The sequence below is a fragment of the Taudactylus pleione genome, unplaced genomic scaffold (genome assembly GCF_031769625.1).
Source record: "Taudactylus pleione unplaced genomic scaffold, aTauple2 ptg000391l, whole genome shotgun sequence".
Taxonomy (NCBI): Eukaryota; Metazoa; Chordata; class Amphibia; order Anura; family Myobatrachidae; genus Taudactylus; species Taudactylus pleione.
The window spans coordinates 12,588,094-12,602,950 of record NW_028284792.1 but is presented as its reverse complement, the minus strand read 5'-3'; the positions used below and the strand labels follow the sequence as shown (position 1 = coordinate 12,602,950).

The 14,857-nt window shown below is 45.4% G+C and overlaps 1 protein-coding gene across 3 annotated transcripts in view; it reads left to right on the top strand.

Annotated features, from left to right (window-relative positions):
• SH3RF3 (SH3 domain containing ring finger 3) overlaps positions 1–14,857 on the top strand; it is a 554,601-nt gene that overhangs the window by 452,566 nt on the left and 87,178 nt on the right. For 2 of the 3 annotated variants that reach the window (XM_088445962.1, XM_088445964.1), the window contains one exon: positions 9,229–9,399. The exons of the other annotated variant lie outside the window; for it this stretch is intronic. In XM_088445962.1, coding sequence (XP_088302088.1) covers positions 9,229–9,399 — 171 coding nt within the window. The remainder of the gene's footprint in view (positions 1–9,228; positions 9,400–14,857) is intronic. 3 annotated transcript variants of the gene reach the window in all.

The following is a 14,857-nucleotide window of genomic DNA, read 5'->3' as shown; positions in this document are numbered from 1 at the left end:
AGCCGCAAATTCTTCAGTTCCTGTTTTATTAGGATTGGTATTTTCAGTACCTGGAGTAAAGGACAGGTACTGTTAAGTATCATCTACATAACAGTGGTAGACCAGGCCATGACTATTTCACCCAGTGTTAGCATGTATACTGCAAATAGAAGGGGCAATAGGATAGATCCTGTTGGAGTACTGCGTGACAGTAGAACTGGTGACTATGAGTATACTTCTAAAGACAATCTCGGTGAGCTTCCAGTGAGAAACAATTTGAATCAACTAAGGACTGTACCATCAAGATCATAAAAATAATTTAAGTGCCTAATAAGATCCATGATATCAAAGGCTGCAGAAAGATTCAGAACAAAAAAGAAGGAAATAACAGCGCTGTGGGACACCTGTGAATAAATTAATTATTACTAAACCAGCTATGTCAAAAACTATTTTAATTAAAAATAGTAATAATATGCATTCTATAAAAACTACATCATTGGCCAATGAATTACATATATAAGATACAAATGTAATAACAATAATAACACTGTAACAAACAATCACAAGTTATTGAAACACCATGTAACTATATATCAGTTAGCTACGGTATGCTGTTTTCTTGGGACAATAATGATTTCACTAAATTATACTTAGTGTTCACCTATCATGTGTGAGAGATATATCCAAATGCACAGGATTCCAAATGTAATGTCTCGTTTTAGGTAGACTTAATAGTCCAACATATTCCACCTGTTAATCCTGGTTGTGCAATCACCAGTAATTTCCAATAGTAAATAGTCAATGAGATAATGTGACTTGCTACAAATGATGGACCAAAAGAGCCCTTCTGATACAAATGTCCCGTATACTGTTAATTACCAGGTTCCGATTGCTTTGCCGGCAGGGGACCTGTCACTCGTACTCGTAATCCTCTACCTGGTGAATATTTGACGCCTGCTACCCCTCTTCTTCAGCTCCGCAACACTGTTGTCAAACCATGGAGCTTGACGGTATAGTATGTGAGGTTGTGGGTGAACATGGGCAGTAGTACCCATTGCAACCTTTACATCCCTATTATAGTAACTCAGTGCAGCAGAGCGATACAGATTTGCTGGCCTCTTATGGAGAGTAACACACCTCATTGAAAGATAGCTGTGCAACTTCACTGGCAAACTTCTAGTATTAGGGGTTGTGGCTGACGGAATCGGTATGAAATAACGATGGATGGGATGCCAGCTGTCAGTACACAGACAGCGGCATCCCAAAGGTTGGAATCCCGACAGGGGAGTGGTGAGTACTGTCCTCCTGTCCTATTTACCCCCTAACCCTCCTTTTTTGTACCCTCATACTAACCCTCCCTACCCCACACCCTAATCCTCCCAGTAAGTACCTAAACTTAACTCTACCCCCTTAGTGCCTAACCATAACCTCCCCTCAGTGGTGCCTGAACCTAACCCCACCTATCTAGAGCCTAACTCTAATCTCCTCCCTCCAGCAGCCTAACCCTAAATCCCCCTGGGGTGCCTAAACCAATCCTTCCCACCCCGCGCGTGGCTGATACTTACCTTTCCATGGTCTCCTTACGATCAGGATGCCATCTGCCGGAATCCTTGCGCTGGCATCCCCAGTTAAGTCTGTGTTCTGTAGGTAATCGGGATTCCAGTTCCGGCAGACGGCATCCCGGTTGTCGGGATCTTAACCGCCTCCCGTGGCTGACAACAGAATGGTGTGGTGCTATGAGCAAGTAACTGGTTTATCATTAGGCGTTAGGTTAGACACTTTTAATACAATCTGAAAAACCAGATTAAGAATGTGACCACTTTTAATGCATAGCAAAAGGAATACATTTGCCAAGGTGTGAGAGTTAATCATCAACACAAGCATTGATATCACCCAGGATGAGCCATCTTTGATGTTCCATACAAGACCAGTAACAATGCCTGTAATTTCCTTGTAGAATTATCTTCTCATCTGCAGGGGGTGCTAACTAAGAACTGTAAAATATAAACTTGTAGAACTCTGGGTAGCAATACATCTGAAACGAGCAAGTTATTCCCACAGGGTGTAGTGTATATTTAAAGCAGATTGCCATTTCACATCCCCTGCAGGTCTGTCTTGTCCAGTGGATCACAGACCAATTTGTCAGAGCTGTGGCTTCTAAGATAAGCCTCTTCATTTAGCCAGTATTCCGTAATACATGCTAGATCTGATGGTTCCATAAAGTCAACAATTGCAGCAGGCTATAAGTTCCTATTTATTGATAATTATATATGCTGTAAGTTGCAATTTATTTATAATAGTGCATGCTCTACATGATTTATGATTTTGTATGCTCTGAGTGCCTATTTACTTACAATTGTGCATGAACTGAATTCCTACTCATTTATAGTTGTGCATGCTCCAAGTTTTATTTAAGGAGCAGTGGTGAGGTTGAAAGCTTTCTAGTTGAGAAAGGGCTGTTAGAATTGAGTGGTAAAGTGAGTGACTGATACAGCGGGGCATCAGGGCATTGAGAATGGAATATAAGGCAGGCAGCAGGGTTTAGGACAGACTGGAGAGAAGTGAGGTTAGGGAAAGGCCAGAGAGGAGCAGGTTGCAGTAAACCAGGTGGGAAATGATGAGAGCATGAATTACACTTTTATTGGCCTCCGAGGGAGGAAAGGAATGTGTCTGGAAGTATTGCAGCTGTGCAAATGGCAGGATTGTGAAAGGCCTGTATGAGGTAAGGGAAGAGCAGAGTCAAGGGTGACATTTAGACATCAGACTTAAGCGGCCCAAACACGGTGCGATTTTTTGCACAATATGGACGATTTCGATCAATCGTAATTAGCAATCGTGCACATCGTGTGTTGATTCTGTATGTTTACGATGCCGTATAGCTGGATCGTAGATCTTACAGCAAAACCATAAGATTGCGATCTATTCTGTACAATGTGATACACATTAGCATCCGTATCGTATGATCGTAACGATCAATCATACACCATTTGACCACATCGTATGGAGAATTTCAAGGGAAATCGTACAACACTGTCAGGGTTCAACCTAGGATCGGCCTCTCTCACCTCCTTGCCGGCTTCCCCTGACTTCCTTGCGGTCAGACGTCTGGTGCAGTGATGGATGTGGGGCTGAGTATTCTGCCTTAGGGGCTTTTTGCGAGCTTCCATGGTCGGCTGTGTGTGCTGGGGATCGAAGTTCCCATCATGGGTGCCGCCATGACAGTTCCTCTCATGTGACAGTACTCCTAACCTATGGTAGCATGATTTCAGTCAGCTGATGCTGTGCTCCAGTAATCTGCTACCCCTGGGTATAAATCCACCTCCAGAACTCCAGGAAGTTGCTGTTCAACTTCTTCTTCTCTGTTCCAGTGATACCAGCATTGCTCTGTGCTAATCTTTCAGAGAGTTACTTCAGCCTGTTCACAGTTCTCCAGTTTCCAGTATTAGCTTCCAAGCTATTCTTAGTCTGAGAGTAGTTCTCTCCCAGTATCCAGACTGTTTTGTTTTCTATGTCTGTGTGTCTTTGTATATGTGCTGCTAGTATTGCAGCTTCCTTGTGTCACTGAGGTGTCAGATTACCTGCTGGTATTAATTAGCCCACAGTTGGACCTCACAGCACATATCTGTGTCAATCTGCCCTGTGTCTTGTCAGTGCAAATCTGCACTTGCATTTAGCACTCTGCTAGTGTATGCCTGACTTCTCTTTGTGTCTTGTCTCTGCCAATCATTTCCAGCATTCCCATATATTCCCTGAGTCCACTCTGCTCTTGTCTGTGCAATCTCCAGTATATGTCTGTGTTCTTTGCTCAGCGTCTTGTCTCTGGTAATCAGCTCCAATCATTTCTAGCATTCCCATATATTCCCTGACTCCTCTCTGCTCTTGCCTTTGCAATCCCTAGTATATGTCTGTGTTTTTCTGCATACTTAACTGTTTCCAGTCATTGCCTGTGTTATAGCATTCAGTTCCATTTCCAGAGTTCATTCATTCCATTCACCTCCAGTCATATTGCATTCATTATAGTTTCCGGTCTTCTGCCATTCCCAGGTACCTGTCCAGAGGGCCGTGACCTGCTCACTTGGTGCAGCTGAAAACCAAATCCCAATTGGAGGGGTCACTGGAGAAAACCACCAAGTGAGTTAGACTCCGCGCCTCTGGGCAGGTCTAGCCAAATCTGGATTTGGCAGCAACTAGGAGACCTAGTCTAGTCACTCCCCTAGTCACCCGAACCCCTCGGCTCACCATCCTCCACTAAGGATTCTTGCACTGGATCGTGACAGTTTGAACAGCCCAATATGCAAGCCGCCGGGTTCCAGGGTGATGCAGGGTTTCAGGATTTACTCTTTCGTGTGACTGCACAGGAGACAGCTTTGCAATCCGTCAGACAGCAGCTGCAAGAACTCTCTAGTCAAATGATGGTTATTCATTCAGTTCTAGCTGCTTTGTCCCCAGACACACCACAAGTTCCACCAGTGAATTCTCCACAGTTTTGTTCTGAAGTTTCAATTACACCTACAGATGAAAAATTTTCTGTGCAAGCTAGTGAACCTCTCAAGTGTCCTCTGGTTCCCCAATTTTCTGATATGCGTGACCCTGAACTTTTCAAGAGTTTCTACTGTCTTCTAGAACAACTACAAAATCTCCGTCCCAAAATGTTTCAAGTTATTCCCAAGCTTTCTAGTACTACTCCTGACTTGACTAACAGCTTTTCCAAACAAACTAAAGTAAAGCATCAAAGTTTCCTGCGCCCTAAACTTACTGAGGTTGAACGTCAGTGACGCCGGGAACTGCATCTCTGTTTATATTGCGGTTATGACAATCACTTTCTTAAGGACTGTACTCTGCGCCCACTGAGAAGTGGTGACAAGTGTGTGACTCCCAATGTCTGCACTTTCAGTACTCCCCATCATCCATCAGTGATTCCCGTTTCTTCAGTTACAGATAAGGAGGTGATGTCCACTGAGCAAAAGAAAGTTCAAGTTTTTGATTGGGGCCCTGCTACAAGATGCTTCAACCCTCGTCTAAGAAAAATTGGGAGGATATTTCAACCTTCTAAAGTCAGGGACACTACTCATTCCATTTCTACTGGTCACGGCCCGGATTCCATTTCCATCGGTCCCAGTCCGGATTCTGTTTTTCCCAATATGGGACTCCAGTCAGTAGCCCCAGGAGGGGTCTCAACTTCCTTACCCTGAGTGGAGCTCCCAAGTCTTGCACCCCAGCAGGGGGTCCCAAGTCTTGCACCCCAGCAGGGGCTCCCAAGTCTCGCACCCCAGGAGGTGGTCCCAAGTCTCGCACTCCAGGAGGGGGTCCCAAGTCTCACACCCCAGGAGGAGGTCCAAAGTCTCGCACCCCAGGAGGGGGTCCCAAGTCTCACACCCCAGGAGGGGGTCTCAAGTTCCACGCCCCAGAAGGGGGCTTTCATTTCAAGTTTCATGCCCCAGGAGGGGGTTTCAAATCTCTCACCCCAGAAGGGGGTTACAAGTGTTGTACCCCAGGAGGGGGCTTTCATTTCAAGTTTCACGCCCCAGGGAGGGGTCTTCATTTTGAGTTTCATGCCCCATCAGGGGGCCTTCGTTTCGAGTTACACGCCTCAAGAGGAGACCATCGTTTCGAGTTTCACGCCCCAGGAGAGGGCCTTCGTTTCGAGTTTCATGCCTCAAGGGGAGGCCTTCGTTTCGAGTGTTATGCCCCAGGAGCGGGCTGTAATTTCAAGTGTTACTCCCCAAGAAAGGGTCTCAAGTTCCATACCTCAAAAGGGGGTTCTGAGCCACTCACCCCAGGAGGTAGTCTGTGTTCTTGCATCCCAAAAGGTGGTTTCATATTGCGTACCCCGAAAGGAAAAGCCAAGTCAGCTTCCCCAGAAGGGGGTTTTAGGTCCCATACTCCAACAGGGAGTGTCAAGTTCTGTACTCCCGGAGGGGGTCTTGAGTCTCTCACCCCAAAAGAAGGTTTCAAATCTTGTTTCCCAGGAAGGGGCCTCAAGTCAAGTACCTCAACAGGGGTTTCCTGACTCTATACCCCAGGAGAGGGTTTCAAGTGTCGTACCCCAAGGAGGGGCCTCTAATGCTATACTCCAAGAGGGGGTTCCTAGTGTTACGCTCCAGGAGGGAGCCTTAAATATTCTTCCCCAGAAAGGGATTTCAGGTATTCCACCCCAGGATGGGGTTTCCAGTGTGATACCCCAGGAGGGGATTTCAAGTGCCTCATCCCAAGATGGGGTTCCCAGTGTTATACCCCAGGAGGGGAATTCAAGTGTCTTACCCCAGGATGGGGTTCTCAGTGTAATGCCCCAAGATGGGGTTCGTGGTGTTATTCCCCTGGAGGGGACTTCAAGTGTCTCACCCCAGGATGGGGTTCCCAGTGTTGTGCCCCATGGGGGAATTTCAAGTGTTATTCTCCAAGATGGGATCCCATATATTCCCTAAGTCCACTCTGTTCTTGTCTGTGCAATCTCCAGTATATGTCTGTGTTCTTTGCTCAGTGTCTTGTCTCCGGTAATCTGCTCCAATCATTTCCAGCATTTCCATATATTCCCTGAGTCTACTCTGCTCTTGTCTGTGCAATCTCCAGTATATGTCTGTGTTCTTTGCTCAGCGTCTTGTCTCTGGTAATCAGCTCCAATCATTTCTAGCATTCCCATATATTCCCTGAGTCCTCTCTGCTCTTGCCTTTGCAATCCCCAGTATATGTCTGTGTTTTTCTGCATACTTAACTGTTTCCAGTCATTGCCTGTGTTATAGCATTCAGTTCCATTTCCAGAGTTCATTCATTCCATTCACCTCCAGTCATATTGCATTCATTATAGTTTCCGGTCTTCTGCCATTCCCAGGTACCTGTCCAGAGGGCCGCGACCTGCTCACTTGGTGCAGCTGAAAACCAAATCCCAATTGGAGGGGTCACTGGAGAAAACACCAAGTGAGGTAGACTCCACGCCTCTGGGCAGGTCTAGCCAAACCTGGGTTTGGCCGCAACTAGGAGACCTAGTCTAGACACTCCCCTAGTCACCTGAACCCCTCGGCTCACCATCCTCCACAGAGAAATTCTTGCACTGGATCGTGACAAACACATTGTGACGTTTCAATATCGCACCGTGTATGGCCGGCATTAGATTGCTTTAGAAAAAATTTAACATTTGCAAAACAGAAAGTCAGTTTTAATACATAGCTGTTAAAAGGGAAGTTTATTAACTGGTATGTGGTATGCACTTTCATAGAAATGCTTGAGAGTCAGGGCGATGGCTCTAGGATACAACAATGTCCTCTACTATTTGCCTCTGCGGTTTTTGTACCATAAATATTGTACAGTGATTAGATTTTAGCAGATCATAGTGCACAGTTTGGACATATTATCAGAAAGGGCAGTGGTGTAACTCCTGAAGGCAATGGAAGAACTCACCTCCAGGTGTCAGGCGCTACTGCAGAGAGGAAAGTACCTTCAGAATATTGGGGCCTGTAGCCTAGAGCACCAAGTCTTTGTAGTCTGGGCTGCATGCTGTCTGTAGCATTAGCACAGGGCCATTTACACTGTGTGTCCCTGCTCCCTCCTGTGCTATGAGCTGATAATTAGCAGAAAGAATCCTTGGCTACGGTGCTTGCTACTGTATGAAGTTCCACCACTGATGCAGACTCTCCAACATGACCCCTTCCATCGGTACAAAAAGCTCTGCTCCTGGATTCCTCTCTTAATTGATGATTGCAGCCACCAGTGGTGATACACCTGCCTCATCTATTAATTAGCTCAACACAGGTGTCTGCAATCATTAATTAGGTGGGAAGCCCAGGAGCAGAGCATTTTGTACCGGATGGAAGGGGACATGTTGGAGGGTAGGCTGATGGAGGAAGTTGTGACTCATCTGAACTGTTTAACATAGAGTGGACATTTAGGGAAGGGTTATACAGTAAAGATTTTTCACTTCTTAGTAGTGGGAAACTATTCTTTAATGTTTATAATTTATTTTCTTTTAAATTAATTGTTAATTAGGGGTATATTTATCAAGCTCTTCCTTTTCTCTGCACTAAAACACATTCAGTATTGTTGCTTTTCGCAGTGATACAGAATTTTATGGTGCCATTATTTATCAACTTAGTACCCGCAATAGAGGTCCTGCAAAAACATCCTCTCCGGCAATACAGTTCTCCCCCTGGCATCAGCTGACGGGAAAGACCGGCCTTCTAATGTAAAATATTGGGCATACATGAGTCAGGCCATGTATGCCTAATAAGCACATTCCCTGTTCATAGTGTACATGTGCAATCCTTTAAAGTAGCACATGCCCATTATGCTATGGTATCTTTTTCCCTACTGTGCATGACGAAGGAAAGCATTGCGCATGCATAGTACAGTAAATCTCAAGAAGAGTTTGGATATTAAGAACCCGCACTGGTCCCTACAACTGGAATGCTATCCCTCTCCCTATCAGACTCTTCACTCTCTACAAAACTTTAAATGGGCTCTCAAGACCCACTTCTTTATCAAAGCCTTCCAGCTCTCATCCTAACCCACTGCTCCATGCTCCTTGCTCGCTGTCTCTCCCCTCTGTGTCACTCCTGTCTGTTTTCCACTCCCCTTTAGATTGTAAGTTCACACAAGCAGGGCCCTCTTCCCTCTTGTGTTTTTCCTTCTATCACTTATACTATCATCTCCTTATTGCCAACAATGGCACTAACCTTCCTGCTGCTTGTTTTGGTCTTATGACTGCTGATGCAGAAATGTTTATAAACCTTGTCCATGTTCTGCAATGTTTTGTACTGTAAGTCACAGAGTTTTTTTGTGTTTATACTGTTCCTGTTTATTTACGTTGTAAGGCCCTACAGACCCTGTAAGTAAGCATATTGCTATCTGGAGATGGAGTTATTTTTTTAACACATGAATGCCTTTATTGCGGCCATAGCCTGTTATTTTGGCCGTGTTACAGAGAGAGAAAAGAGGCACCACTAGAGAAATCTGAGATTTCTCCATTGTATACTCATTTTTTGATGTGTAGAAACTGCTAAAACCCTTTTTCTTTAGCTTAGATGTAGGAATTGTTCAGTTAAACTATTTTGATGACCATACATAGAGCCATCACCTGTTTTTTTGAGTGTTTGACTGTTCATTTCAATTCCACTTAGATTTATTTTCATTAAGCTTACAGGCAATTATATATCAGTTTATTGAATAGGAATATCTCAGTCTGAATTATATAGGGAATGGATTTTTTGTCTTTACCCTGAAATCAGAACTTGTAATCTCTAATGTTGGATTCTACAGATATCTAGCCCTGTATGCTTACAAGCCACAAAAGAATGATGAGCTGGAACTACGGAAAGGGGAAATGTACAGAGTCACTGAGAAATGCCAAGATGGTTGGTTTAAAGGCACATCACTCCGGACCGGGGCTTCAGGAGTTTTTCCAGGCAATTATGTTACTCCTGTTTCTAGGTGAGTAGTTTTATAGTAGTTACCTGACTATGCTTTTGGAAAAAATGTAGTTCCCCAGTATGTCCAAAGCAGTGCGACAGTGTATTTATAACCTTCTGCTTTTAAATGAGTAGTTTGCCAAAATCAGTTGTCAGTGGCAAAAACTACAGGAACATAGCTGATGTCAGATAACCCATTGTGCAACACAGATAATAGCTCGTCTGCACAGTTAAAAGGCTGTATTGACTGTTGACACCTACTGCAGGTCACGTAAACCAATTCTGTAGAGGTATGGGTTCTCCACTGACTCATTTCACACTCACTATGGATCTTTGAAAATGTGCATTAAACATAGCAATAAATCTAATATTTGATTTCATTCTATATCTTTGTCTAGACAAGTATACTGCTAAATGCAATGTTAGTACATAATTGTCGGGATAAAGCTTAGACACTAACACTCTACACCCACTTTAGCACTATTCGTGCATTGCTTCTAATTACTGCATGTTCTAAGTCTCTCAGGTATTACATTGGGAACAGGCTCAGTTTGCAATATGTCCAGGATGAATCCCTTAGTTTGCCTTATCATTATCCTTATATTGTCTACTAGGAGACTACACAACATATGTAGGAAAATCAGGAATTTGATGCATCAGAGCTTAAGTTGAGAGTTACAGGCATCAGATGGTAACCAGACTTCAATCTATGGGTGCAATTAAATTCTCAGCTATGTCCATGAACGTCTTTTGGCTAGTTGAAATGCTGGCATCTAATGGATACCAACATCTCTAATTTTCCCTCACACACCATAGAAGTACACAGTACACAGGAAAATCGATGTTGTAGTGCAATATGCTGTTATACAATGTTATATTGCCATTTTTTCCATCAGTGTAGCACCCACCATTCAATACCCTTTTATGTTAATGAGTAAAAAGTGAACTTGGCTTAAGTAATTTGACAAAAAAACATTACTGTCAAGATTATACATAATTTAGTCATTCTTTACATATTTTTGCAGCTCAATTAACAATTATAAGATGTTCAATTCTTTTTAAAAGGAATAAAATAAAGGACATTCTTTATATCCAAAAATAAGATTCTTTTATAGATTATGGTGTAAAAATGTTATGTCACCAAAGATGTTTAATAAACATTACCCACCTTCTGCTTGATGTAAACTTCATGGTCGGATTGGCCAATAGGAGTACAGGAGAAATCCTCAGTGGGCCTCACTGCCTTAGGGCCCCACTTCCTCTTCCTATGTCAGGTTTCAGACAGTGAACTCGAATTATAGGGGTCTATTCATGAAAAAGTGTGGTACAGAATTGCTACTTTTCACTATAGATCACATCAGTTCGATGCAATCTATACCTAAGCAGCAATTCACGTACCCTTACCTGTGTTGCGAAGCGATGCGATAAAATGTGGTCCGGCGCTGCTGTCTTCTCATTGTTCTCAGTGACATTGGTTTTTTTAGGTCGTATTCGCCAGCAGCGAGGAAAGTAGGTAGGGGTGGCAGAGCAAGGGCGCAGTCAAGTGGGGATGCCCCGGCATATGTATATGTGGGTCACCTTACTATAATACCAGTGGGTTCTAGGGGGCACTGAGGCAGAGCAGGTCCCGGGCAGTTCCACCGTCGGAGAGTTGGCGGGGCACCAGGTTATCTGAAGCCTGAAGTGACCCGGTATATGGTCACTTCATTAATCTAAACACAGGACAGCGCCGGCGGGGTGGGAGCAGAGTGAGTCAGCTGCGGAGGCCCCGGCTAGTGAAGCAGAGGTGACCCAGGATATGCATATGCCGGGTCACTCAGGACAGCGCTGGCGGGGTAAGGGCAGAGCGAGTCGGCAGTGGAGGCCCCGGCCAGTCAACAGTGATGTGACCTGGCATATACTTTCCGGAACGTCCCTGTAACACACAGGGAGCAGGGGAGTTTTTCCCTACCACTTTCTCTCTGAGCAGCGCTGATTGGCCGGTGTCAGGGAAGGGGGCGGGGAGAAGGCAGGGAGATAGCTGTCTTCCCTGCTCTTCTCCCCTCAGGAGCCTGTCTATGCCATCCTACGATGGAGAAAAAAATGTAGAAGCAAAACAGAAAGCTAAGCTTTCCATGCTTTTATGAATTGCTTCCCCCATACTACTGTATGTGGAAGCGATCCAGACTCTTAGGGGCATATTCAATTACCCGCGGGAGCTCTCCCGCGAGTAATTGATGGGTGAAAGTCCCGCGGCGCGGGGTAAAGCTATTCAATAGAATAGCTTTTTCCCCGCGCCCAAAAAACAGGACTTCCACGCGAGAACACACAGATTCCGCGAGAACTGCGGAATCAGTGTGTTAATATTGCTCGCGCGAGGCCAAATAGGGCGGCCTCACACTGATTTTACCTCGCACCTACATGAGGTGCGAGGTAAAATTAAACAGCGGGGACTCGCGCGCGGGGTCTCGGACACCCACGCGTGGAATCCCCGCTAATTGAATCCCGTCAAGCGCGTCAATTAGCCGTGGGATAAACCCCGCGGCTAATTGAATATGCCCCTTAGAATCTTAGATTTCTCCACGGTAACCCCTTCTGTGAATAGGACGAAGCGGTGAAAAGCCCTGCTATCGCTGATAAAGGGCTTTCCACTGCTTCATGAATAGACCCCCTACATTGATACTCTTTTACAGGTTCTGTTACCTCGTAGAGCAGTAACAAGGATGAACAGACCATGTACTTTAGTATCCATGGTGTCTGCAGGCCTCTGTGGTGTCTGGATGGGATGCAGTCAGGAAGCTGACGGTTGAAATGCCGGCCGCCAGCTTCCCGACTGTCAAATCCCAGCAGGGTACTTATGACAGGCGTCGAAATACCAACGCCTGTCATTATACCTATGCCGGGAGCCCTACGCCTGGCATACCGGACGAAGGTAAGCCGGGCGGCGGGCACAGGTGGGGTTAGGTTAGGGGGGGACTTAGGGTTAGGCACCCCCCGGGAGGGTTAGGGTTAGGCTAGGGGAAGAAAGTTTAAGGTTAGGTACCCCCTGGGAGAGGTTAGGGTTAGGCACCCCCCCGGGAGACTTAGGTTTGGGCTGCGGGGACATGCGGGTTAGGTTTCGGCACTTAGGGGGGGTTAGGGTTAGGCACTAGGGGGAGGTTAGGGTTAGGCACCCCTAAGGGAGGGTTAGGGGGTGGTAGGGTTAGCTATACTTACCTAAATCCCCTGTCAAGATTTTCACTGCTGTCGGTTTGCCGGTGTCAGGATTTGAACCGCCGGCCTATGGCTGGCGGTCATGCATACTGATTCCGTCTGGACACACACTACCACTGCCTTCTCCCTGGTGAGTCCTTCTTGCCCCAGTCCAAAACTGGCAAATTGCAGGAAATGGAATTAATGTACTGAGACAAAAAGCACTGGGAATACAGGAGAAATATTCTTCTCATTATCTTTGAGTCCATGATGCCTTTAGTCCCCGTAGTGTGCATTTCTTTGGCTTGCTTTATGGTGCACAATCCTGTGTTTCTCATATTATTATTATCAAGAGAACACTGGAAAAAATTCACTATGCACCTGCATCCCCATCACTGTGTAACAAGCTTACCTCTTATTTCTTTAGTAGGTCAAAGTTATGTAATATAATATATACAGTAGGTCTTGATGTCATTTTAACTACATTTTTACAAGTACAGGTTGAGTCTCCCATATTCAAATATTCAGAAAATACGGAATATTCCGAAATACAGAATATTTTTAGCATGACTGAGAAAGTGAAACCTTTGCTTTCTGATGGTTCAATGTACACACAAAATTATTAAAATACAGTATAAAATAACCTTCAGGCTGTGTGTATAAGGTGTATATGAAACAAATGAATTTCAAGTATGAACACAAACGTTTTTTTGATGCACAAAATTATTAAAAATACTGTATAAAATTACCTGCAGGTTGTGTGTATAAGGTGTATATAAAACATATATGCATTCTGTGTTTAGATTTGGGTCCCATTCCCACAATATTTCATTATGGTATGCAAATATTCCAAAATACGGAATATTCCGATATCCAAAATACCCCTGGTCCCAAAATTTTGGTTATGGGAGACTCAACCTGTACATGGGTGACCTGATTGGACCAGATCACTGTGAGCCTGTGTATGTTTATGCCTGGTGCTCAGAGGCAAGTTCATGCCAGGGTTTCTCCAGTCCCCCAGTGTTTTTCCAGCTCCCCAGTTTTTCTCCATCTTCATCCAGCATCCTCTGTCTCTGCAGCCCCCAATGTCTCTCCAGCTCCAGCCAGTCCCCTTCTTTCTCCAGCCCCTAGTGTCTCTCTTGCTCCAGCCAGCCCACTTTTGTCTCTCCAGCCCCCCATTGTCTCTCCAGCACTTCAGTGTTTCTCAAGGTCCAGACAGTTCCTTCAGTCTCTCCAGCCGCCCAGTGTCTCCCTTCTGTCTCCTCAGCTCTCCGAGTGTCTCTCCAGCTAGCCCCTGCTGTTTTTTTGCACCCTCCCAGTGTATCTCCAGCCAGCCTCTCCAACCCCCAAGCGTTTCTCTAGCCAGCCCCCATCTGTCTCTCCAGTCACCCAAGTGTCTCTACAGCCAACCCCTTCTGTCTCTCCAGGTCCCCCAGTGTTTTGCAGCCAGCACTCTTCTGTCCCTTCAGCCCTCCAGTGTCTCTCCAGCCAGTGCCCTTCTATCTCTCCAGGTAATCCTCCCATTGTCTCTCCAGCCCCCTTCATCTCTCCTGCCAGCCTTCCTCTGTTTCTACAGCCAGCCCACCTTCTTTTTGTGACTCGCAATAAACAGAAAAAACTTTATTGCACCAGCTGCCACCGGTGATGCCTGAATTCAAGAGACAGCGGCTCCTAGAACCCCAAAGATCCATCCATAACCCCCATCTGTGCTGCTGCAGTGATCATTAGGGTGCAAGGAGCGGTTATAGATGGATTTATCTGTGTGTCCCTTGTACCCCCCCTGTCACCACACCTGCTCCCTGACAGCTGGCACTCAGAGGCCTGTGACTCCACTGCCTCTGCAAGTTCCATCACTGGTCCTAGCCATATAAACCACTTAGCAAGGGAGATTCAATTAATAAAACTAAAAGATTTGTGGATTAAAAATGATTGGATGAAAATATATATTTCCCCAAATGAAAGAATTATGCACATTACATGGGTAAGATTTGAATACTCCACTATGACCTAAGTATCTGAAAGAAGTGTCATGTGTCTTTTTTAGCAATTGTGCACAGTGGGCCTGATTCAGAGCCGGACGCTCTGACCAGAGTGCTCGCTCTGAATCAGGGCCCTCCTACCTAAAAATGGAGCGGCCTCTTGGATGCTCGCATAGCTGTGGGTTACCACCCACAGCTTTTGCGAGCGTCCATGATGATGGTCGCGATGGTCAAAACCTTCGCAACCATCGGGCTTGCGACGGGACCCAGCGGTAGGGTCTCGTGGCCGCAAGCCCTGGAGTGATTTTGGCTCTATCAGAGCCAAAATCA